Source organism: Gadus morhua, chromosome 9 (assembly GCF_902167405.1).
Source record: "Gadus morhua chromosome 9, gadMor3.0, whole genome shotgun sequence".
NCBI lineage: Eukaryota > Metazoa > Chordata > Actinopteri > Gadiformes > Gadidae > Gadus > Gadus morhua.
In genome coordinates, this window is record NC_044056.1 from 14,208,744 (window position 1) to 14,232,537 (window position 23,794).

At 44.1% G+C, this 23,794-nt stretch overlaps 1 protein-coding gene across 1 annotated transcript in view; it reads left to right on the forward strand.

The window, feature by feature from the left end:
* Positions 1-23,794, forward strand: part of LOC115551429 (metabotropic glutamate receptor 8) — a 96,174-nt gene that overhangs the window by 44,820 nt on the left and 27,560 nt on the right. The window contains exons 4-6 of the mRNA XM_030367149.1: positions 16,342-16,477; positions 17,067-17,221; positions 21,146-21,283. Coding sequence (XP_030223009.1) covers positions 16,342-16,477; positions 17,067-17,221; positions 21,146-21,283 — 429 coding nt within the window. The remainder of the gene's footprint in view (positions 1-16,341; positions 16,478-17,066; positions 17,222-21,145; positions 21,284-23,794) is intronic.

Below are 23,794 nucleotides of genomic sequence, written 5' to 3' on the forward strand. Positions count from 1 at the left end.
TAATTGGCTCTGCTGTAATTGCTTGTGTGTTAAGTGCATCTGGTATATCGAGAGAGTGAGCAAAGACCGGTTGCCACCTCAACCTACAGCAAAGTGAAACGTGTGTTAGTTCACTTTACATTTGGATTTAAACGCTTAAAAGCTGAGACACTTTTATGTGGAGGTTTATATCATAAGACATTTTTACTGAAGAAAGCCCTGTCACAAATAACGCGTACATATTGTATCACAAATCAGGCAATTAAATTACTTTCCATTTTGTTGTTTCATGAGATGAGATGAGATGAGATTTTGTTGTCTGCTTTCCAAAACACACCAATGCTTTATTCTTGACTCATCTTTAGATCCGCAGTCCGCTCCTTGTGAGCACCAATTTTTGTACATCTTGCAACCTCCCTCTTGGCACACCAGCACCGTTTTTGATACATACCCCCTAACCGCAGACATCTGTGACTGACTGCTCGCACTACGCAGTTATCGTGATGCCTCTTTGTGCCAACTTAAAACAACTGCGTTAGTACTTGACTGACCAGATCTTTCTCCTTTTCCCTCCATCACTTCTGCTGGAGGTTTAGTATGTGTCTTCTGTTCGTTCCGTTTCTTTTCTTCAGTTTTCTTCTTCTTTGCTTGATTGAGATCCCTCGCTGCCCTCTGCTAGTTGGTACAAAGGACAAGCAAAGCGCCTTATGTTTCCACATTCAAAATATTGTAAAATTCTTGCATGCACCATTGTATTTATCTTAACCAAACAGCTTTATCCTAAACAGCTCCTCTAAAGCAGATGAGTAAAGTAACACATGCCACCTCAGAGAACGCCCAACTCCTAGACCTGAGCAAAAGTTTTGTGATCTTTAATGAGCTGGCACACCTTCCTCCCTGGCTGAGGCCTTGCTCAAATAGCTCCTTTGGAATTAATGATGTTACCAATGGCCCTGATTTTGTACCTTTTGTAGATGGAATGACGGTATCACAGCAAACAATGACACCTGAACATCAGCATACCTAATGACCACACTGATCTCTATTAGCATTGGGAGAGAGGGAGCAGTGGAGGTAGAGGAAGATAGACTATGTAACCTGCCTCACTGTCTGACTGATTGCTACCAGGGTGATTGATTGCTTGAGGTTCTCGGCTGATATGTCATCTTAAAAATTAGCTTCCTCTCTTCCCCTTTCTTCAGTCTGATATCCACTAGACTCACAGCTTGTGTCCCGGTCTCATTCCAAGAACCCCTGCTGTCTCAGAGAGACCCTAGACATGAAAATGAGTCATCCAGAATTACAGAATACTCCGTTACTGACCTTGGGAAATCGTGTCCAAGTCTTCAGTCAGTTTCAAAGTAATCCGGGCTCCACACAGAGCCAAGCAGACGTTAGTGTCGTCATCATTGGAAGAGGATCCACTGACCACGGACCTCTCATCTTTACTTCCTGGTCTCCCAGATGGCCGCGCTTGGCTCTTCCAGAAATAAAAAAAAGATTAAAAGAAAACACCACCCCTAAACTGTGAGACCAACCATTCAAGCTGTGAAATATCCCCCTCCAACCTGCTACACTGAACAAAAGTCTGCTCCATCGACTCTCCCTCTGTGAGGAAAATATATCCCTTCTTTCTATTTGGATTTAGTTGGCAACCGTGTCTGTTCGCAGCTTTAGCCCTCTGTACAATTCTCAATTGGAGGACATCTGTTTATTTAAATACGGATTGCTTGTACAGGGACCACAAGCAACCATTATGGGGAGAACCTGGGCCAAAAACCTCAGTCCAGACATTGGCGCTCGTCTCTGCCAGATAGTGCCGATGGACCACCTTAACAGGGGTAAGGTAGAGGGCTTTCCTTCACGAGAGGGCATTGTCCATGGTGCTGTCTTCCTCCCTCCCTTCTGTTGGAGGGTCTTGCTAGCTCGATCCTCCGCTAAATTGACTTGCTATTCCATGTCCCAGTCCCTCAATCTGATAATCAATGTTTTTTTTGGATCGCCTGAAGAAAGATATGAACCATTAACAGCCTTGTGAAATATGAGGCTTGTAAGACGTAATTCTGGAAGTGTTTTACTGTAGTCATGAAGGGCTCAGCGGTCAAGGTCAAGAGTGATAACGAACAGGGTTCTATTTATTTGAATCATTTATACACACAGTAAAGACTGATAGCACTGCAGGGTGTCGAGGATCTCGGTAGCAACATGCAGCTCCTGTCATCCCTCTCCATCCATCACTCCATCAGCAACCCCCAACAGTCATCAGGACATAATGAGGGTTCAGCCACACACATTAGAAAGCATGGAGAAGGGAGCCGGTATGCCTTTATCACATGGTCATCTCTCTCTCCCTCTCTCTCCCTCTCTCGTTTTCCCCATGGCTCTCTCTATCCCTCTTTCTTTCTCTCTCTCTATCTATCTCTCTATCTCGCTCTCTTTCTCTCTCTCTCTTTACACCCATTGAATAGAAATTAGTACTTCATTTAAACAGCTAATTGTCTTCCTTGGAAGCAACCTGCGGCGAAAATTAAATTTTTTAACTTGCTGGCTGATTACCACTTTATAATGCTTCTATTCAGCAAATAAAAAGACTAAAGACTAAAACATCTAGCCTGTTAAAAGCAATGAGTTGTTTTACCCTGTTTGAAGTATATTCCCTTATCCCTCTGAAAGCAAACAATTAAGTGATTCGGATACAAAGGACTACATCGTAATTAATAGCCATACTGTTGGGGGTCTGATCAACTTTAAACGAAGCAGTAGAAAGTTCCACCAGTTGCCAATCAAAACCTGAATGCTCCTATCACATCACTCCTACACCTTCTCTCTATATGCTGCTCCCTATCTTTCTTTCTGACCAAAACAATAGACCAACATCACCAAATATATAAAGAACATTCACAATTGGTTGCTGGGTTGCTGTTGCGCCTTTCACCCTGCGTTCAAATGCGTTGTTACCGTTCTTTAAAACCTTTGTAGCGGTTTAACCGAGTAGAGTGAAGTCTGTCACAGATCTGGGGTGACAAAAAAAATCTTAGGGTTTTGGGAGCAGTCAATGCTTTGTCCTCCATTGGCTAAAAAGCCAGTAATCTTCATCAAGACCCAACTGCCTCAAATGATCACAAGTCATTTCACATTATCTCACACCTGCACACCGACATAACTAGTTTCAGATTCCTGTTTGCCTGTGTTTTTAACAGTTTCATTGTGAGTTTGAATAGAGGGAAAGCTTTATTCTCACATAGATTGTCCGACTGACTGATTGATTGATTTGTTTGTTTGCTTTATATTTTATATTTGATTTATCCTTTTTAATCAAATGTGGTGTGACATTCATTTCACCTCTCTTACTCATGTGATGGTCACATGCACACTGAAGCGTGCCTGCCTGTTTGCAGTAGTTTATTAAATGTCTGTGTGTGTGTGTGTGTGTGTGTGCGTGCGTGCGTGCGTGCGTGCGTGCGTGCGTGCGTGCGTGCGTGCGTGCGTGCGTGCGTGCGTGCGTGGGTGGGTGCGTGCGTGCGTGCGTGCGTGAGTGCGTGCGTGCGTGTATGTCTGCGTGCGTGCGTGTGTGTTTGTGTGTGTGTTTATGCATCTGCTTAAGTCTGAACCTGCTTGTCATTCGGCCTGTCAGTCTGTCAGTCCAATTGCCAGTCTGTCCGTCCATCATTCCGTACGAGCTTCCTGTCCTTCCTCTGCCAGCCTTCTGTGTGCCGGTATACAGAGGGAAAATGAATATTTCATCACGTGGGATGAGTCCCAGGCTCCCTCGCGTTCCTCAGCAGATGCACCACTGCCCTAGTGTGGAGTTTGCTGAACAGAAGGAGCGCTTTGTAGCACCGGATAACCATCTAGGTGTGAGCGTCTGCAGATCGCCTGCTCCCGACGGCGTGACCAGCCATATCGGCTCATCTGTTAGGATCACTCCGTAATACACAAACATTACGACCGGAGAAAAAACATCACCTTAAGGTCTTAAGGTTATCTTTTGGTCCATTTTATTGTTACAGGAGAAACATAGTATTTTGGTTGTTGCATGATATGAGGCCACAGCATTTATCTTCACCGCGGACTGACAGCTAAATTTTCATTCCTGTAGATGGATAGATAAACAGAGATAATATGACGTAAGTATAGAAAGACACACAGAATAATTTGCAGTACATTCGTCAGGCAAAGGACGAGGATGTAACCTTTGATTCACTTAGTAATTTTACTGCAGATGCTTTGTCAAGGAGTTCAGGGTAATTAGAGCGCCCAGTGTTCCCAGATAATGTATTCATAGAGCCTGAGTTGCCTCTCCCTTTCCTCTTCTTGCATTAGCATATCATTTTGTCATGAGACAGAAGGAAGGAGACACTTCCTCTCATTCAGAGGCAACTACCTGCGTTCTACCTGGGTTGGACCTGGGTCCTACTTGGGTTGGACATGGGTTCTCCCTGAGATTGACCTTGGTTTGACATGGGTTCTACCTGGGTTTGACCTTGGTTTGACATACGTTCTACCTGGGTTTGACATGGGTTCTACCCAGAGGCATGCAGAGATTCTCTTATTCATATTACTGTGCTTATGTTTGTGTGTTTGCGGGCACCTTTGTGCGTGTGTTTCTAGACAGCAGACAGGACAACATTTTGAACTACTGACTGTCACTCTGTCACACACAATGGTTACAAACACATCAACAACATGAATAACTGTAAAGAAGGACTTCGAGACAAATGTGAGTGGCGATAAAGCTTTATGGTGATGGACAGTGGTGTGCTGGCATCGGGCAAACCGGGACCAATCCAAGTGGGCTGCTGCATCTGTAGGCCGGCGGACCCTCAAAAGATCAATAATGTTTTTACCGGCCCTGTCTGTCTCTCGACCGGCCCTCTCTGTGAGCCTGCCAATTGGGGTGCATATGAGAGCGGCCTGCGATCGAGTTCCGGGGCTGGGCTCGACTGCCAACCGATGCACATCCGATCACCGATAACATCTCGACAATTGTCTGGGATTTTCTGTCCGATGATGCCAGGGGAAAGATTTTTAAGGAGGGCCGACTGCCATTGACAACTAACTGACCCTGGGGGTTGGATGAGGAAGGGTTTTAGCGCAAGCTCAGCAGTCGCCGCCGCTCATTGAAAGGGAAATGCGGGTCAGCTGTCAGCTGGTGTGCGCGGATCCGGCGACGAGCCGTGCTCCCGTTGACCCCGACGTGAGCTGCGTTTGCCCTCATAGAGATACCTCACCTTCGTTAGCCTCGTCTAGCTGCAGTCAATGGATCCCTCAGGAGGGACAACAACAGAGGCTGATATTAGAGACAATGTGGGAGGAAGGGAAACCACTGCTCAACTCATCGTGTTGTAATTAAATACAAGTAGCTGCTGGCCTTCTGTGAGAGAATGGGCTGACAGCTCATTACTCAAGAGTATCTACTTGTCCCGGTGTATTCAGGGGGGAGGCCAACAAATGAGTTGAGGTCATGGAATTGGTTATGGAATCACCATCATGAACGTGCTGATGCTTAATAGAGTGAAATCCTGAGACCAAATATTTCTGGAATGATATTGACCAATGAATCCAATCCAAAGTATGATGTTTTTGGGATGTGCACCCTGGGCTTTTACACTCCTTTTCCTTCTGGGAAAAATAGAGTAAAAGTGTGCCTTGGTAAGAGACCAAACCCTCATCCCTGTAGCTCTGCCCTCGTTACCCTTTTAATTGCTTTTAAACTGGTACGAAATAAAGAAAAATGCATCTCATATTCAGGGCAGAACAGCACAGTTGGTGGTCTGCATCCACTGCTTGATGGTTCAGTATCCTCCCACTAGATCAAATATTATTTGACTGTGCGTGTGTGTGTGTGTGTGTGTGTGTGTGTGTGTGTGTGTGTGTGTGTGTGTGTGTGTGTGTGTGTGTGTGTGTGTGTGAGTGTGAGTGAGGGTCCAGATTACACATTCACTGCAGGGTCCAGATTCTCTTCAAGAGGAACTTATTAAGGATAACAGTTATTAGTTATTCCCCATAATTAATTTGCAGTGCATGCCTTTGAATAACAGGCTGCTGTGTATCCCCTAGTGTCTGAATATCTGACCACAAAATACTACAACTACTACGACCGGTGCTGGCAGGGCCGCAGAAACAAAAGGGATAGAACCCAAATGCAGAACGACAACTCAGGAATGAAACAAAAAGGCTTCAATAAAGAAAAATCAAAATCTCAGTTCTTCGAACCGGCGTAGAAAAGGCTAACAACCAGAAACTAAGCAGGCAAAGGTTCTGACAACAATAACGATCCGACAAGGGAACAAAGAGAGTGGGGTAAATATGGGGAGAGACTAATGAGGGCAGGTCGAAGATTTCCAAAAAGCTCAGGTGAAGGGAATGAAGTAATTGCAGATGAGAGTGGCATGGTCTGTGAAGCGAGGGGGAGGGTCTGAGGGTATCTGGTGGACAGGTGGAGAATGGAAACTAAACAGAGAGTCAGATCATGACACATTTTCTCACACACACACACACACACACACACACACACACACACACACACACACACACACACACACACACACACACACACACACACGCATAAACTGTGTACTGATAATGAGCCTGGTAATGTTGTTGTGTGGTTGATGCTGTGTGTGTGTGCGTGCGTGTGTGTGGGTCCCTTCGTGCGTGTGTGTGTGCTTCACCAACAGCGACCCGACTATCCAAGAGCTTGCAAGGGCCTCTCTTTTACTCGACATGAGGAGACATGAGGTCTGGCAAGAGAGTGGTCAGACGGGCCTGACCTGATCACCTTATGTGGTGGGGCAGGGGTGTAGCTTGAATGGACAGGGGCAGACTAGGACATTGAACCCTCTCAGAGGACTAAATAACAGATCCCTGTGTTTGTGTGAAAGCAACAAGTGTAGAAACAACAGCAGCATCAATTGCATTGAACTGGTCTTAGCCTACAGGGGAAACCCCTCTAATCACTATGTGTCCAATTCAACTCTTAAAAACACAGCATGGACAAGGCCATAGTTACTTTCACCATAAAAGCGAGATTACAGTTCCTTCCACCTAGCCTTTCTATCTGGTTTCCTGGCAATCACACCACTCACTGTATTTATCAGGATCGCGAGCAGTTAACTGAATCCATGTAACACGTTCTGAAAGGCTGCTCCATTTTCAAAGGCCTCTACATCGCCCGGCATGGCATAATAGTTGACATAATAACCAAGGACATCACATCCATTCCTGTCGCGAACTGTCCATGTTCAGCCCCTGTCAAAATGAAAATGATGTATTTCAACATTGCTACCAAACCATGTTGTTGATGAGGAGCTAAGAGAAGTCGGTTTTAGGTAGGCCTTATGTAGGTCTCAATATAAAGGTATAACCTTTGATTAAACCCTAGAGGAAGACATCCTTGCGAAACCTGTGAAATATGAACATTCATTCCAAGCCGAAACATAGCTATAGTTGACAGCTAAAGGTCTTCATTTTTGTGTGTTTGTGTCTTATGTGTGTGTGTGTGTGTGTGTATGTGTGTGTGTGTGTGTGTGTGTGTGTGTGTGTGTGTGTGTGTGTGTGTGTGTGTGTGTGTGTGTGTGTGTGTGTGTGTGTGTGTGTGCGTTTGTGTGTGGGTGTGCATTTTTGCAGTGTTCTTTATTAATCCCAGTCTCCCAGCTTGAAATCACCAAAGGAAACAAAGTAAGGAGCGTACAGCTGCCGCTGGTGTGACTCATCCCATTGAAGGTCCTGACCTGTCTGTATGTTTGGATGGTGCGTCTGTGTGGATATGATGAGTCATTGGGGTTCCTGTGATAACAGTTGTGGTAACAGCCGGCTGGGTGGGTGGTGGTATAGAACAGGTTGGAGGGAAGTTACTCCAAGAGAGAGAGGGACACAGTGAGACACAGAGAGAGAGAGAGAGAGAGAGAGAGAGAGAGAGAGAGAGAGAGAGAGAGAGAGAGAGAGAGAGAGAGAGAGAGAGAGAGAGAGAGAGGAGATGATGTGGTATTTTGTATATTTGTGCATGTAATCCCTGTCTCCATGCTGAGCCTGGTAGTGGTGTGTAGCTGATGGTGACGGAGGAAGCTTTCCTCCGTCTCTCAGCTTTGAGTTGCATGGAACATAAAGGAACATACCTGTTTGCATCTCAATACCAGCACATGCATGTTTTATGCTTGGTATGTTAGTCCTCATACTATGCTGTACTGTGTGTGTGCGTGTGTGTGTGTGTGTGTGTGTGTGTGTGTGTGTGTGTGTGTGTGTGTGTGTGTGTGTGTGTGTGTGTGTGTGTGTGTGTGTGTGCGTGTGTGTGTGTGTGCGTGTGTGTGTGTATCTGCGTGTGTGTGTGTGTGTGTGTGTCAGTGTTTTTGTCACAGTTGTAGTATATGTGTAATGCATGCTTAAATTCAGGTCATTGTATTGCGCATCCGAGTTTAGACAATGTTTAATACCCACTTTGTCTGTGTGTGTGTTTATGTACACCTAAAATCCCAGCAAAAATGTGTTGATCAGAGATAGTTTGGTCACGCTCACAGCTGAACATCTGCCAGAGCTCGTCCATGCATTCACCTGCTCCACATTAGCAGCCTAATGTGTGGTGTACTCACAATTTAAAGAATCTGTCTTTCTCTATCCAGCAATCACTCTATCCATCTATGTATCTCTCTACTGTTTAATTTGTGGAATACTAACAGTCTAGAATGTCCGTCCGTCTGTCTGTCTGTCTGGACTGTGTCAATACTGACGTTGAACCTTGAAAAATCATTGCTTCTGGTTCAAGAGCCAGAAGCAAGTCATGTCCAATATTATTTGTATATGCCTTATCCCTTAATTACAGTTATGATGGGTACACACTACATATAATATAATTAGCCAGATTTTGCGCCCCCTTCCGACCCTAAGAGGCCCAATTTTTGGATGTTTCAACCCCAAAAAATTGCTGGATTATCCTGTGGTGCATGGTAAGAGTGATTTTACGATCTGGGCCTCACCGATTCAATCCGATATCCTGTAGTTGGGGGGAACCCCGATGACAGCCGAGGATGATCAGGATCAATTGATTCTGACGACGATAGCCGACAGATGATTGCTAATTGGGAGCCACGATAATTTACCTTCATACCAACAATTCAACAAATAATCATATTCGATGCCATGGCGGCAAAAACACAAGTGGCCTTCCGGATTGGGGGAACTGCTTGTAGTGTTAAGATCTTTCCCAAAAAACGATTGCAAAAGCCAGTATACCTAGCTCCTCCCGACCGCCAAGTTTGTTCACACTAAAGTCACGATTTTGATAGCGAGATTGTAGAGTTCTGAGGATTTGAAAATCGTGAGTTGGTTGTTCGGTTAATGTGTGGTAGGCTGTGTTGCAATAATAGTTTATTTCCACACACTAAACGACTAGAGTCAAAGGTATCTTAATCTGTCATAAATTGTGGGGTCCCTCGCGTTTTCTAAATTATAAATATTTTCTACTGTGTACTGTGTACCCAGGAATACAGTGTCAAAGGGCTTTACAGGCAATATATTTATGACACCCCCTAATGTAGGGCCCCTCAAAGGGCAGAAAAAAGTTATTGGGAGCGAGTTGAGGGAGGAGAAAATAAGAGTAATGTGCTAAAATTTGGTGGAGTCTAGTAGCACCATTCTGCACAAGCTGGAGCCTTTGTCGTAGTGCAGTTCAGTAAACAATGAACAGTGTTTACAGCAATCTAGTCTAGACGATATAAATGCTTGGATGAGCATCTCTGCATCTGCTGCGGATAACCATGGTCTGATTAAGCAATGTTTATAGGATGAAAGAATTGATTTCTGGTTATTATTTTTACATGTTGATCAAAATAAAGCATAGGATCGAACAGGACACCAAGATGTTTGACACAGGAATTGTGTGATCTAAAAAAAAATCAAACCACAGTGTGACATCTTCAAATTTGGTTTATTGTTGCTTTGGCCAATGGTTATCAGCTCCACTTTCCCTGTCTTAAGCTGAAAGTAGTCTTGGGTAATCCATCTTTAATTGCAGTCAAGCAATATTCAACCTTCTGGATCTGGGAGTTGTTTGATCCAATATGAATAGCGAATGATATTGCCAAGAGGAAGCATGTAGATTGCAAAGAGCAGTGGACCAAGGACCGGGAAAGACCAAAGCTTAGGGGGCAGTGTTTTGATATTGACTCTTCACAAAGACCAAATTGGGTTCTTTTTCTGTTTAATAATTCTTCTGACCAAAATATGGATTACCAGAGCTGACCTTCAGATTGATTAAATTCCAAATAGCAGGCTTCACTGAACCAAGGCGAGAAACTGCCATTTAGATTGATAAATTCTTTATTGTTTGATTCCTTCCTTTTTTAATGTATCGACATCTTAAAACCAAAGTCAGGGTCCGGATTAAAACCAAAGTCAGGGTCCGGATTAGGGTTGACATTGGTAGAAATAGACATACATTAAGAAGTCTTCTTGATAGTCGTATGGTTAGGGTGTTTCCCAGCCCAAAGTTTCCGGCCTTGGACCCCAATGGCCTCTGTCTACCTTTATTATACATTTTATTCACATCTATCATTATTTGTTTTTATCCTATTCCAAGCAGGGTATAAATCAACTAAATAATTATAGTGGGGAACCTCAGAAGTAATGTAAACCAAACATAAACGTATGTTGACTGCAGCGGGATCAGCCTTGTTCAATCTCACAGAGATAAGGCAGAGATGATGTATAGTGTAGCTCTAGGGCTATTACTACTGTCGGCTCCCTGGGTCAAACATCCCGTAATAAGACATAATCTAACGTCAGAGTGCTGGATTCAGGCTTTCGCTGGCTGCTCCCCAGGGGCGCAACTTGTTTCAGACGCTTGGAGAGTGAAATTGATTTCACTTTGAACTATGACTAGCTGTCGTCTGAATCTCACGGTTCCATCAGCGCTATCAGATTGGACATATGGACGGTGCGTGTCCAGAGCACCTGAAAGGGTTTCACCGGGCTGCCCTTTAGATAAAAGATGTGTTGGTTACGCTGAGGATCAGATGGCTGTTTGCTGGGAACTTAATATTCTTGCAAGGCAGCTTGTTTTCTCCCCGATTCGGGCTCGTCAAATAATTTGCAATCGAATAATTGTAATTGTTTGAATCTGATAATTCAGCGGCTCAGTCTTCAGCACTCTCGAATACTAGAAACTTTTTGGGTCCCGACCCCAATGGAGTGTGAACACATGGACTTCCTCTCAAAAAAAATACACTAGGGTCCAGAGCACTTCCAATCCATACATGGGTATGTGGCATGCAGAGCATTGGTGACAAAACAACTCAAAACCGCTTCCATTACTGCGGCTCTAATCGCACCAATGAATAAATCCGGAAAATTGTCAATCTGTGATGCGGTCACTCAGGACTCATCAGCAGCCAACCCTCGATGGCTTCCTCCCCCTCCTCCACACGTCATGCTATCTGAGTGCCTTTGTGACATTTACAGCTCTCTCCTTATACATGGAAGTGAATGGTTTGCGCGCTCCAAAGAGTGCCAGATAAGTGCCATGGAACAAGCTATTAGAGAGGTCCCGTTCCCCGTGTGCACGGCATCTATCAGGGCGTAGGGACGGCCAAGGCCCCCTCATCGGCATGCAGATGGAGGATAATGCGACCGTGGGTACGAGATGGTAAACGCTGCCATGTTATCTGAAGACCGGCATGTTTCAAAAGGAGTATTTCCCCTGCACAATTTGACGATGTCCTGCACCTCTAGGGAACATTAGAGAAGATTGTCGCACTCACATATTCACTGCCTTGCTTACTCTAATGCCCTGGAAATATGAGGCCAATGCCAGCAGTTTTAGAAATCAAACACTTTGGTGACGCTGGAGCCCATTTTGCTGCCATTTTCTCTTTGCAATATTAAACAGCAAACCAAAAAGGAGAGAGCTCCTACTCTACATGACTGTGTTCGTCTGAGAAGAGTGGTTGTCCAGTGTCTGGGTTGTGAGCCCGACAGAAGGTTTGTTTGTTGTGTAGAGCAGTGTTTCACCCAATAATAACATAAGGACAATCCCAAAGACCCTATTCACACCGGCATCATCTCATTATTTTTACTGCCAGTAATGTACCATGTGCCATGTATTAAACAACTTCAAAGGGTAAACCAGCCATTTCAAAGAGACATACGTTTGATTCATTAAAATGTTATTTTGTGCAAAGTCGCGTCACCATGGTGTTGAGGGCCTGAATCGTGGGTAGCAGTAGATGAAAGCAGCAGGAGAGCTGTGGTGTCCGGGTGCCTCTTTGGTTGAAGAGGCTGTTGAGAACCCCGGCCCCATGCTATCACACGCAACACAATACTGTCTGATAAACAGTACGCTGACTAAGCCTCGGACCCCAACACTCAACCCAAACAGACTACAGTGCTGGATGTGTCGAGTGTCTCTGGGTAACCCGAGCTGCAGACTGCGGGCTGACTAGATGGAACCTAACACAGTGTTGTGACACTGGCTGGGTCAGGCAATGTAGTTTAGTTTATAAAGTACCCCCTCAAGCACAAGGCCATTACACAAAGGGCTTGACGTAGAAGAATAACGCTTTGAAATAATTAAAGGGCTATCATTAAAAGACAATTGTTTCAAAGATAAACTTAAAATAATATCTAAGATCTTAAGAGAGCGAATTATAGATCAAAAAAAAGTGTAGAGGAAGACTGCAGTTGTTCCGGACGTTTGTTCGCTAAAGTGGCAGTAGATTAAAACGTAATACTGCTCCCCTCTGCTTGGTTTAAACCCTGGGAACAGTAAGAAGGCTGGTCCTCCCATAAATTCTGCCGTTCTTGCTATGTTCTTGACAGAATAGTAGGCAGATTTTCTAATGGTGTGGTTATAAAGGCCATACAATGCCTACGATAGTTCTAATTTGTGCTATAGATCGGTTTCCACCTGTTCTTCAGGTGTTGTGTCGGTGGGTCGTGCACTGTGTTTTTTTATAATCAGACCTGATGCTGTCTTCCGGGTGTCCAGAGTTGAGGTTGAAGGAGCAAATGTGGTCCCTTTTGTTCCTTAGTGGGTGTAAACTTGAGCTTTTGGCTTTGAACCAAGATTAGCCCAGGGGTAACGAAGTATTAGAGTTATTCAGTGATAGCTCTCTTGTGGAAAACACTGGAAGTTCACAATCCTGCTGTATATCAAATAACTTTGTTTTGAGTGCAGCAAATGGTCTCTAACAGTCCTTGCATTTTGTTGAATCTCATAAGCACAGATGCATATTTGTTTTCGCTCTGTGCGCAAAACATTGAACAAAAGAAAACACTGTAGCATCGAATTAATTGTCCCAGCCAGTAGCCGGTAAACAGTAAAAGAAAAAACAGAACACAGTTGAGGAATAGAAAGTGAGTCGGAGCATAGTGACAGGGGCTCCATCCCAACAGAGATGGCCCGTAAATGACCTAGTAACCCTCCACTGCTTTAATCTTGTGATTCAGCCCTAATCAAAGCTGGGGTGGATCAAACTCTCTGATCAAACTCAGTTTCACAAAGAAAACCGCTGATGGTGCCAGTTTTCTGCCCTTCCCCCCCCCCCCCCCCCCCCCCCTCCCGCTGTTCCTCCTCCCACTAAATATTCAACAACTTTTCATTGATTATGCAATAACATACCAATCAGTCCATTCTTCCAGCTCTGCCTTCCTGCGCGAGCGGACGCTGCATTTGCTAATTGGCTAAGCACTCTAGACAAGTAAACCAACCCTAGCTCTCTCCGCTGGCACCCTGCTTCTCTCCTGACCCGGGCCTATGGGCAGACACAGCTACCAAACCGCAAGCAATTAAAGAGGAAAAAGCCAGTGTGCGGTTTTGATTTGACTGGTAGTACTTTAAAACTACTTTATGTCCACGGCTTTGGTAGGCGCCTCCCGGGAGGATCCCTCCAGCACAACAACAGCACTCTCAGGTCTTCCTCCAGAAGATAACATTGCAGCCGTGAGTCCCCATGATGCGATTATGAGTGTTTTCAGGGAGAGAGGAAAGGGTTTGCTTGAGTATACAAGAGAACCCTTGTTCAGCCCTTTGTGTTGTGCCCCAAGCCGCTTCATACCGAATGGTGAAAAAACGTGAGAATCAAGACTAAATGATCGATACGATCTCGTTAAACCTGCATTATAAACAAAAAGAAGAATTCTTTATATTTTCTCGGTTTTAATTAATTTCTCCTTTTTTTTTAAGTCGTTGTTGACATATGTTGCTTTGGTATGCCGCTCAAACTTCAAGATACTGCAAGTCAAGATTTGGTTGAATAAAGATGATGATAATTCAAGGCTGCCTCTCCTATTGCTGTATTCGTTGCTACTGATCGCAATACTTCAGCTCGAGCAGGAATCTGGTGATCCCTTGCACGATCCTTGGGCTCTCCCCTCGTGAAAGGTGTCTGCTTCTCCTTGAGTAAGTTGTTTTGGGGTGTTTGGGAGGGTCAACAGTATCCACTGTTGATTTTGCGTGTTTGAGTGTTTTGAGTGGATGTAAGACAAGTGTATTTTAATCCGCAGAGGCTGCAGAAAGGCTGTCCATTTAGAAGAACATGAACGCCGTCCTGGCTCTCTCTGACACACAATTACCAGGCTCTAGGTTAATAATTAATGTGAGACTTTCTAGATCCCCAAGCACACTTGTTTCTTACTCTTCCCTCGCTCTCTGCCCCACTCTTATGTATAATTCTCAATTCTGTGTTTGTCTCTCTCTCTTCAACTCTATTTTCTCTCTCTGTTTCTTCTCTATTCGTCTATCTTGCTGTCAGTCTTTCAGTCTCTCTGTCCGCGGGTCTATGTCCCTCTCCATATTTGTCTCTTGGTACCTCTCTCCCTACCTCTCTCAGTGTGTCTCTCTCTGTCAGTGGATGTGAGTGTTGTGTGCGAGTGTGTGAGCGGAGCTCTCACAGGGCTAGTGTTGTAAGGTGTGCGTGGTCAGGTATGTGTAGAGGATGAACGATATGATTGTCTCTTCTGTTGATAGTGATTCAACACTGCTGTGTGAAATTATTACAGATACACACAGTATTTTCTTTGCTAATTTTCAGCAAGAATTGACTCAGTGGATTTGGTCTGTTGGTCAATTATTGTAATGAAGTGGACTACTGCTGTCGGGCAGCCATCCTCCCCTGGACTAGATGGAGTCCCCTCAAAGCCCTAGGGGTTTTTCTTGGAACTGCTTGGAAATTATATAAACACTGTTTGTAATTTACATTTTAAATGTACTTGGAACACCTTTGAGCTTCATGCACTTCTACCAAACAGCAGAAGACCTATTTAAAAAAAACAATATTTTATGTGCACAGACTTTATCATCTTATCCAGATGTATTTCAAGCAGAGAACAGTGTATGGACACTTATATACATTGCAGTCAAACATATTGTGCCTGAATACACTATAAAAGAAAATCACTATTTAAAATATTTAATATAGGGCTTTTATCAATTGACCATGAAAACACTTTTGGCTTTGAATTAATTTCACGGACTAAGTGACAGACTTATTTATCCTCCTCCTCTGTGTCATCCTGACGTGACAGAGGGGGCCTCTGTCATGTTTGAGAGGGGGGTGGACTTGGCCTCCGTTTACGGCCCGGAGAGAGATCCTTCAGGGATGACAATCGTCTGCAGCGCTCTACACCCTAGCAATCGATCCACTGCTAATCAAGCTCACACCGGGTCTGCCAGGACTATTTCACAGGCTGGTATCCGCTAGCCTGACAGCATATGCTGATGACATCGCAGTATTCATCAGAGAAACTAAAAAATGTCCCATCCTTTATCCCGAATATCAACCTCTTTGCAGAAGTGGGACCAGTTTAAAGTTAAACTGGGCTGAAGTCGAGTGGTAATGTAGGATGCCATTAGACATACCCCTAAAACTTCCCTAAACTGCGAGTTGGCATTACCTGTCTCTTTGCCACTTTGAATACATTTGTCTGTGTCTGGTATGAAGAGGCGATGGGTCGGGGTGCCCTCCTCTGAGTGCTCTGTTGGGTCTGTGGGGGGGGTCCAACAGGTCTGTGAGCGAGAGTTAAATGGAGGGTAGCGGCGGGAAGGATGAGGGCTCTGGGAGACCTGTTGGCATGATGGAGGGTTCCGGAGGGTGTCTGGAGGTTCCTGAGTCCGTTGCTGTTGTTGTTTACACTGCTGTTTGTTTACAATTGACGTGATGGATGGAGCACATCTGGCTGTCTGGAATGGCAGCCAGCAAACCGTCTGTGTGTGTGTGTGTGTGTGTGTGTGTGTGTGTGTGTGTGTGTGCGCGTGCGCGTGCGCGTGTGTGTACGTGTGGCTGCCAGCAAAAGACTAGGCCAGTACATCACACTAAGCAGTAAATGTAATCAAGTCTCTCCCTCTCTCCCTCTGTGTGTCTCTCTCCCCAGGTGGGGTGTGTATAGCCCAGTCTGTGAAGGTCCCCAGGGAGCCGCGACCAGGGGAGTTTGATAAGACCATCCAGCGGCTGATGGAGACCCCCAACGCCCGCGCTGTCATCATGTTCGCCAATGAGGACGACATCCGGTAGAAACAAGACACGAACGCACGCACGCACGCACGCACGCACGCACGCACACACGCACACACACACGTACACACAAGTACACACACGTACACACACGTACACACGCGTACACACGCACACACACGTAGACACACGCACACACATACACACATGCACGTAGACAGTGCCCTCATGCATTTTCCCCTAAAACATCGGTGTTCAGATAAAAGCTGAACACTGGTCTTCATCTCTATCACTCCCTATGGTTGATTCTCTCTGGGCCTCATCTATATCACTTCCTATGGTTGATTCTCTCTGGGCCTCATCTCTATCACTCCCTATGGTTGATTCTCTCTCGGCCTCATCTATATCACTTCCTATGGTTGATTCTCTCTGGGCCTCATCTCTATCACTCCCTATGGTTGATTCTCTCTGGGCCTCATCTATATCACTTCCTATGGTTGATTCTCTCTGGGCCTCATCTCTATCACTCCCTATGGTTGATTCTCTCTGGGCCTCATCTCTATCACTCCCTATGGTTGATTCTCTCTGGGCCTCATCTCTATCACTCCCTATGGCTGATTCTCTCTCCTTCTCTCTGTCTGGCAGACGCATCCTGGACGCGGCCAAAAGGAACAACCAGTCGGGTCACTTTCTGTGGGTGGGCTCGGACAGCTGGGGCTCCAAGATCTCACCGGTGGTCGGGCAGGAGAAGGCTGCCGAGGGGGCTATCACCATCCTGCCAAAGAGAGCCTCAGTGGATGGTGAGACAAGGAGGATCCCCCTTATCCCACCCTCTCTCACCCCCCCTCCTGACATGCTCCAGGTTTACACCTTTCAAACTGTGAGGGGGCAGGATATCTCTGAAGGTTTTATAGGTTTTTAGCGGCCTTTTGTGCCCTGTGACAGGTCAGTGAAGAAAGACAGGAAACTGTTAAGAGAAAGATTGTAGCCTGGAGAGAGGGCGGCACATGCGTGACCAATGACCAAGCCATTGCCCATTTGGTTAGCACACCAGCAAGTTCAGTGGACACGTTTTCTGCAAGTGCATGCATTGTAAGTGGGGAGAGTTAACCTTGGCAGCGTTAATGCCCCCCCCATTTATCGGTTTGATTATATAATCAGTGAGAAGTGAGGCCATGTTTCTTGTTCTAATCAGTAACCAGCGTAACACCCCGGTGCGTAAAGAGAACCAACCCATAGTGGAGTGTGACGAAGACATTGGTTTATTCATAAAATGCAGTAATAATCTCCTAAACTAAAAATGTCCAGAGGAGGAGACGTGGTGGTGACAGCGGACCTGTTCAGAGTGAAGTCCTTTATACCTCCCAACAGGAGCCCTGATTGGGAGAAGACATCTAGGAGGAGCGGGCAGAAATCAAAATTAGAAGAAGTGCCATCAGCCATGAGATCAAAAACTGTTTTCAGTTTGTTTTTAAGTGGGCAGGTTGGATATCAGCCAGGAGATAATTCCTTTGATGGGTTGCAGCAGTAGAGAAGGCCCTGTCTCAGGGGGGATTTCAGGCAAGGGGTCTACTGGTGTGGTCAGGGGTGGTCCAAGATAGAGGCAGGAGAAGTGCCATGCAGGGCTTTAAAGGTGAGTGGTAGGATTAAGTAAACAGTTTAACAGTGCACAACCGCAGCGTAAACAGTAAAAAAACATTGTATAAAATTGTTTGACACAATAGAAAATATCAAACTTTTTTTCTAGTATTAACAATCAATTGTGAAATAAAAAAACTATTGTTTCAAATTAAGTTGTAGATAACCTTCTAAACATTACTAGCGTAATTCACAAAGTGTTTTGTCCGTATAACAAGTTAAAGAAAGCAACAGGACAACCTTTGATGGTGTTGATGATCTGAATAATAACATAAGGGAACAATATACATTTTCTTTGCTAAATGTCACGGTTAGCGGGTGGCAGGCAGGCAGGTAGGACCCAATAGCAGACAGTTCAATGAAAAGATAATTTATTAACTAGAAAGGCAAGGAACACGGGTGACCTGGGTGACGCGGGTAACACAGGGAACACCGGGAACACACAGGACAAAACTCACCACAAACTAAAATGATCTGACAAGGAACAAAGGAAAGACAAGGGCTTAAATACCAAACACACAGGGCACGCAACGAGTATCAGCTGAAACACATTAGGGGAGGGAGCAGTAATCACACAGGGGGGAAACCTGACATGGGGAGAAACAAGACCGATGCCAAAGTAAAACAGGTAACACACCAAAACAAGACAAGGAAACAGACAGACCATGACACTAAAGGACGAACCATGGTGGTACGTAATATGTTAGAACCACTAAAATGTAATTGTAGATGTTATGTGGGGGTTATCTGGGGACCTTCCCGACGTGGCTATACACACCTCACCTGGGGAGAGAGACGTAGACACACAGAAGTGGCTATGCACACCTCACCTGGTGAGAGAGACGTAGACACACAGAGGGAGAGAGAGAAAATGATACTCATCCACATTGTTTTGCAATTGTTATATATTGAGTTATTTCTCCCTAAAACAACCTTAAATAACATTCAGGTGTAATTTTTGTGAATAACAATGCTTAAGTAAGTCACTAATGGACTGTCAAATGGACTGTCAAGTGTTGCGGTAGAGGGGAATTTGAGGCAGTAGAAAACATGCCATCTCCATGTCTGTCTTTTGTTAAACTCGGCACAAGTGGTCGCTGAATAGGTATTGGATCCTTATATTTTTCTGCCTTGATTCAAACCGACCTCTTTCGTGTTAGATGGTTGTTTTGATGTTGGGTTACACCTCGCTGCCTGGTATCATTATGTATCCGTCTAGGCTGCAATTATGACTTCACTTTTGCTTTGAAGAAAATAAAACTTACACGATGAATGGGTGACTCTGAGCTGTAGGGAAAATAAATAGATAGAAAAAATTGAAAATAGAAAAAATATATCAGAAAAGAAAAACACCTTGAGTGAAAGACCCTTGAGAAACCCTGCCAGCGTTGTAATCTCACATTGGTTGGCTGATTATTTTTCTCAATGCAGGGATCGCAAATAATGCATGGCATTATCAACTTGGCAAACGTACATTAAAAAAAACTACAGACAGCAGTCAGCTTTTTGAATAGTGCCATTGGTGTCACTCACCCACTCGCTAAAAGTGAATGGAGCGGCTTGCACCACATGAACCGCGTGTCTTATTTTTGTCTCGATAGCCAAATGTGTGCCACCTGTTTGGAGTTAATCTGTGTTCCCTAGCTTGTGCCCCTGTCTGTTTGTTATTTTTGTTTCTGCCTGTGTGGTTTTCTGCATTTCTTCTGGATCCTTTCAAACCTCTGCTGTACCTGCTTTCAATATTTTATCTTTTATGCAAAGTTCACGGTTTGCAACTGCCATGGCGCTTTTTCTGTAAATGTTACAGAAATATTGCATAAATACATGGTTGAATTATTATTAGGGCTGTGAATCTGTTCAAATATATGAAACAATTCACAGCCATATATATATATATATATATATATATTCTAGATTTGAAAAAAAGCCTTTTTTTGCTTCCCATTGAACTAAGTTAACATTTAAGTGCGATGGTTACCATCGTTTGGCTTGCTTGGGTTATGCTGTTTAGAGAGAGCTGTTCATTGAAGCAGCAGAGTCGCCAGTTTGCTTCACATAAAGCAGAAGGAATTAGCAGGGAGCAGCCTTATCCTATGAGCTTATCGATATTTCAATAGTTTCAACTAACATGGGGATTTGTCAATAATGACAAGTATTGGACTACTCTTATACACAAACCTAAAACCTAAAACCACAGACGGGGTGAGGGAAGCCTGCTCTCCAGTGAGAGGCATATATAGGTTATATGTTTATGGTTCAGTGTAGGCTACCTTTATTGAGAGTCGGGCGATAGAGGAATTACGTTAAATGCAGGATAAACATTAATTGCCTCAGTGACTGAACATAATGTAGCGCATTTTTCCACAATTCGTCTTGTGCAAAATAGGTTTTGAGTCACATGATCCGCTCATATATTTGCTAGTTGCCATCAGGCAACAAGGTTCTGCTCCTTCACACCGTGTAGCTTGTCTCTCATTGAAATTGTATGTTCCGTCTTAAAAGGATAGTACCTGCATAATGCATCAAAATAATGTGTGGCATTAAGTCTAATTTGTGTTAACACCATTATTATCGCATTTATCGCCCAGCTGAAATTATTATACATTGTGTATTTTGCTACTTAATTCCTGCAATGCCGTTAGGAAAACGAACAGAACAATAACATCAAAGGTCTAGAGCCGGCAGTGATTCCACAGCTAGTGGGTGGTTAGTCCTCAAAGGAACTGTTGTCACTCAACTGCAGTTCTCCCAAACAAAGTGCTGGATTTCAAGCAAAAATTACTATGAGATATGTACAAAGACAAATTATGCTTTTTATACTGATCCCCTTCATAGTTAAAGAGTAGTTTTCTTTCATGATTCCCTATGGCGATAATGAACCTCTGAAATATTTATTATTAACACTAATCTGCACATACAAACACCTCGGTTTGCAGCTGGGATTACTATTTACTAGAACAATATGCTGCATCTTTTCCCTGCTTGTAGAAACAATAACAATCATCTGGCTTGACCACGAGATCCATGTGTTCCTTTCTGGTGCCTTGTTCTGTGGTTCTGATGTTCTTGTTGTTTCTCCTCGCCAGCGTTCGATCGCTACTTCAGGAGCCGCTCTCTCTCCAACAACCGCCGGAACGTCTGGTTTGCAGAATTCTGGGAGGAGAATTTTGGATGCAAGCTTGGGATGCACGGCAAGAAGCCCGGAAGTCCTAAGAAATGTACAGGTACTGAACGCCAATACAAGTATTATACACAAGAACCAAACGTAACCACCAAACATTCATTTCAAGGTTCGCCTTTAAATGCTTGTGATGTTGGGCTGATTGGCCCTAGAGTGGAAATATTTTGCTTGGACGGAGCTATTCTACAATAAAGCAAGGTATTTTGCTGGTTGTGATCAGACTGAACTTTTAGTTTAATGAGTTTATTTCTATGGTCCTTTATCACAGTGACTGACTCTAAGGGTATTACAAACCCACGTCACACTAGTCTGCTCACCCTTTGTCTGTGTTCTATAGCTCAGCCTGACCCTTGAACCATGAATGGATAGCACCACTACAACTACGATAAAGCGGTCAAACAAGTCTCTCTTTAAGGGAGTTGTTTTGGCAAAATCGGTCAGAAAGTGTGAAGAATCTAGCCAAGCGTTCCCCAGCAATGAGATGTTTCCATGTAATTGGATGAAGTGTTGAGAGAGTTCACCTGACACTGCAGCCCTATTAGTATGTGGTTGGATGGCTGCCCCCTGGTTTACTGCATTCAGACTTGTGTGAAGATTTTCAAGTGTGGTTTCAACAAGAAGTAAGAAGTAAACAGCTGCAGCGATGCCAGCTCTACTGGCAGAGTTTCAAGTGAGCAAGCATCCGTTGCAATAAATATAAGAGGGAATAGACGGTTGCATGCTGTGCCAATAGTACACAGATTTATAAGAATTCAGACCGAACAGAAACATGGCTGAATGTATTTCATACAGATAGATGCAAAATATGCTAACACATTGAATGTGCTAATCCTAACACCATGCCAACATGCTAATGGAGACGTAGAGACAACATGCCAATACAGACAACGTGCTTGTACAGCTATACAGACAAAATACTAGTACAGACGTAAAGTCAACATACTAATATGGAAAAACAAAAAATGCTAATAAAGACACACAAACAACATGATAATACATTCACAAACAACACACTAATAAATACACAGACAACATGCTAATACATACACAGAAAACATTGCTAATTCGCACCCATAAACAGCATGCTAATACAGACACAGACAAATTGCTAATACAGACACAGCCAACATGCTATGCTTACACAGACAACATTCTAATACAAACACACAGAAAACATGATGCTAATTCTGTCCCACAGACCCAACATGCTGTTGCAGACACACAATCCAATAATTGTTTACAAATAATGTAACTAATTGTTTGGAGCAACTGGAAATGCACTGTTCTTTTTATATTGGTTACTAGTCATTGTTTCGTCATATAAAAAAAAAGCTATGGGGGAATGTGCTGCTGTCCTCACTGTGTGGAGGTCAATAGACGGCACCAAAACCAGCAGAGCCTTTATTCAGGTTTGGTACCACTCTTTTCTGTGTTCAGATCGCTGAGCTAATGGGCTGCATCCAGGACCTGGTAGCTCCAACAGTGATGACGTCCAACTAGCACTGTGTAGAACCTGGGTCAGACAACGAGCTCATTGGAACACAAAATTAGTGAAAGTGAAAGCCATCACATTAAGGTTGCTTGACCTATCATTTGAAGGTCCAGATTAAATTACAATTCTTATCGAAACAAACACCTTCAAAGCCTTTAAAGGTGTTTGTTTCGATAAGAATTGTAATTTACTATGTTGTATATTTTGTCACTATGCATATATTGTTACTGTGTGTGTGTGTGTGTGTGTGTGTGTGTGCGTGTGCGTGTGCGTGTGCATGTGCGTGTGTGTGTGTGTGTGTGTGTGTGCGTGTGCGCACATTTGACCTTGCAACACACATTTTGTTTATTTGTTCATGGATGAGTGCAAGTCATTTGTCACAACTTCCCCCTTCATCTACAATGTTTGTACCAGTAGCACACCTACACCACATATCATTAACCCCACCCCTCTGCTCTGCTCTGCTGAGCATATCTAACACCCCGTCTACAGAACATACTGTAACTAACAGACAGGTGTCTGGGAAGCCACAGCCACTGTAATGAATCATTCCACCTCTGCTGTTGTTTTAACACCTCGCCTCTAACACTGATTTTTTAAAAAATATATATTGTGTGTCAGTCTACTTCAATTTGTTTCTGTTACTCATTGACTACCTCTCAAATTCACAGTCTTTCTGGCATGCACACTTTCACTGTCTCCCTCTCTGCACCCATCTTGCCCTCCGCTATCGCTCTCTCTCTCCATCTCTCTCTCTCACTCGATCTCATTCTCTCGCTCTCTGTGTTGTGAAGATATACAGGAAATAGATTGATTTATCTGTCAACAGCATGCCAGCAGCCCCACCTGATCAGTGTTATGTATATTTTTAAAATGGAGGAGAAAGAGATAGACAAAGAGAGATAGGAATAGAGAGAGAGAAAGAGAGAAATATAGAGAGCAGCATCACATTGTGATGGAGGGATAAAAAATGCATCTTGGCGATGGTGAACGGCGGGGTGCAGAATGCCCTCCTGCTGTGATTGGTCAAACACGTGTGTCCTGGAACGCGCTACAGAGCAT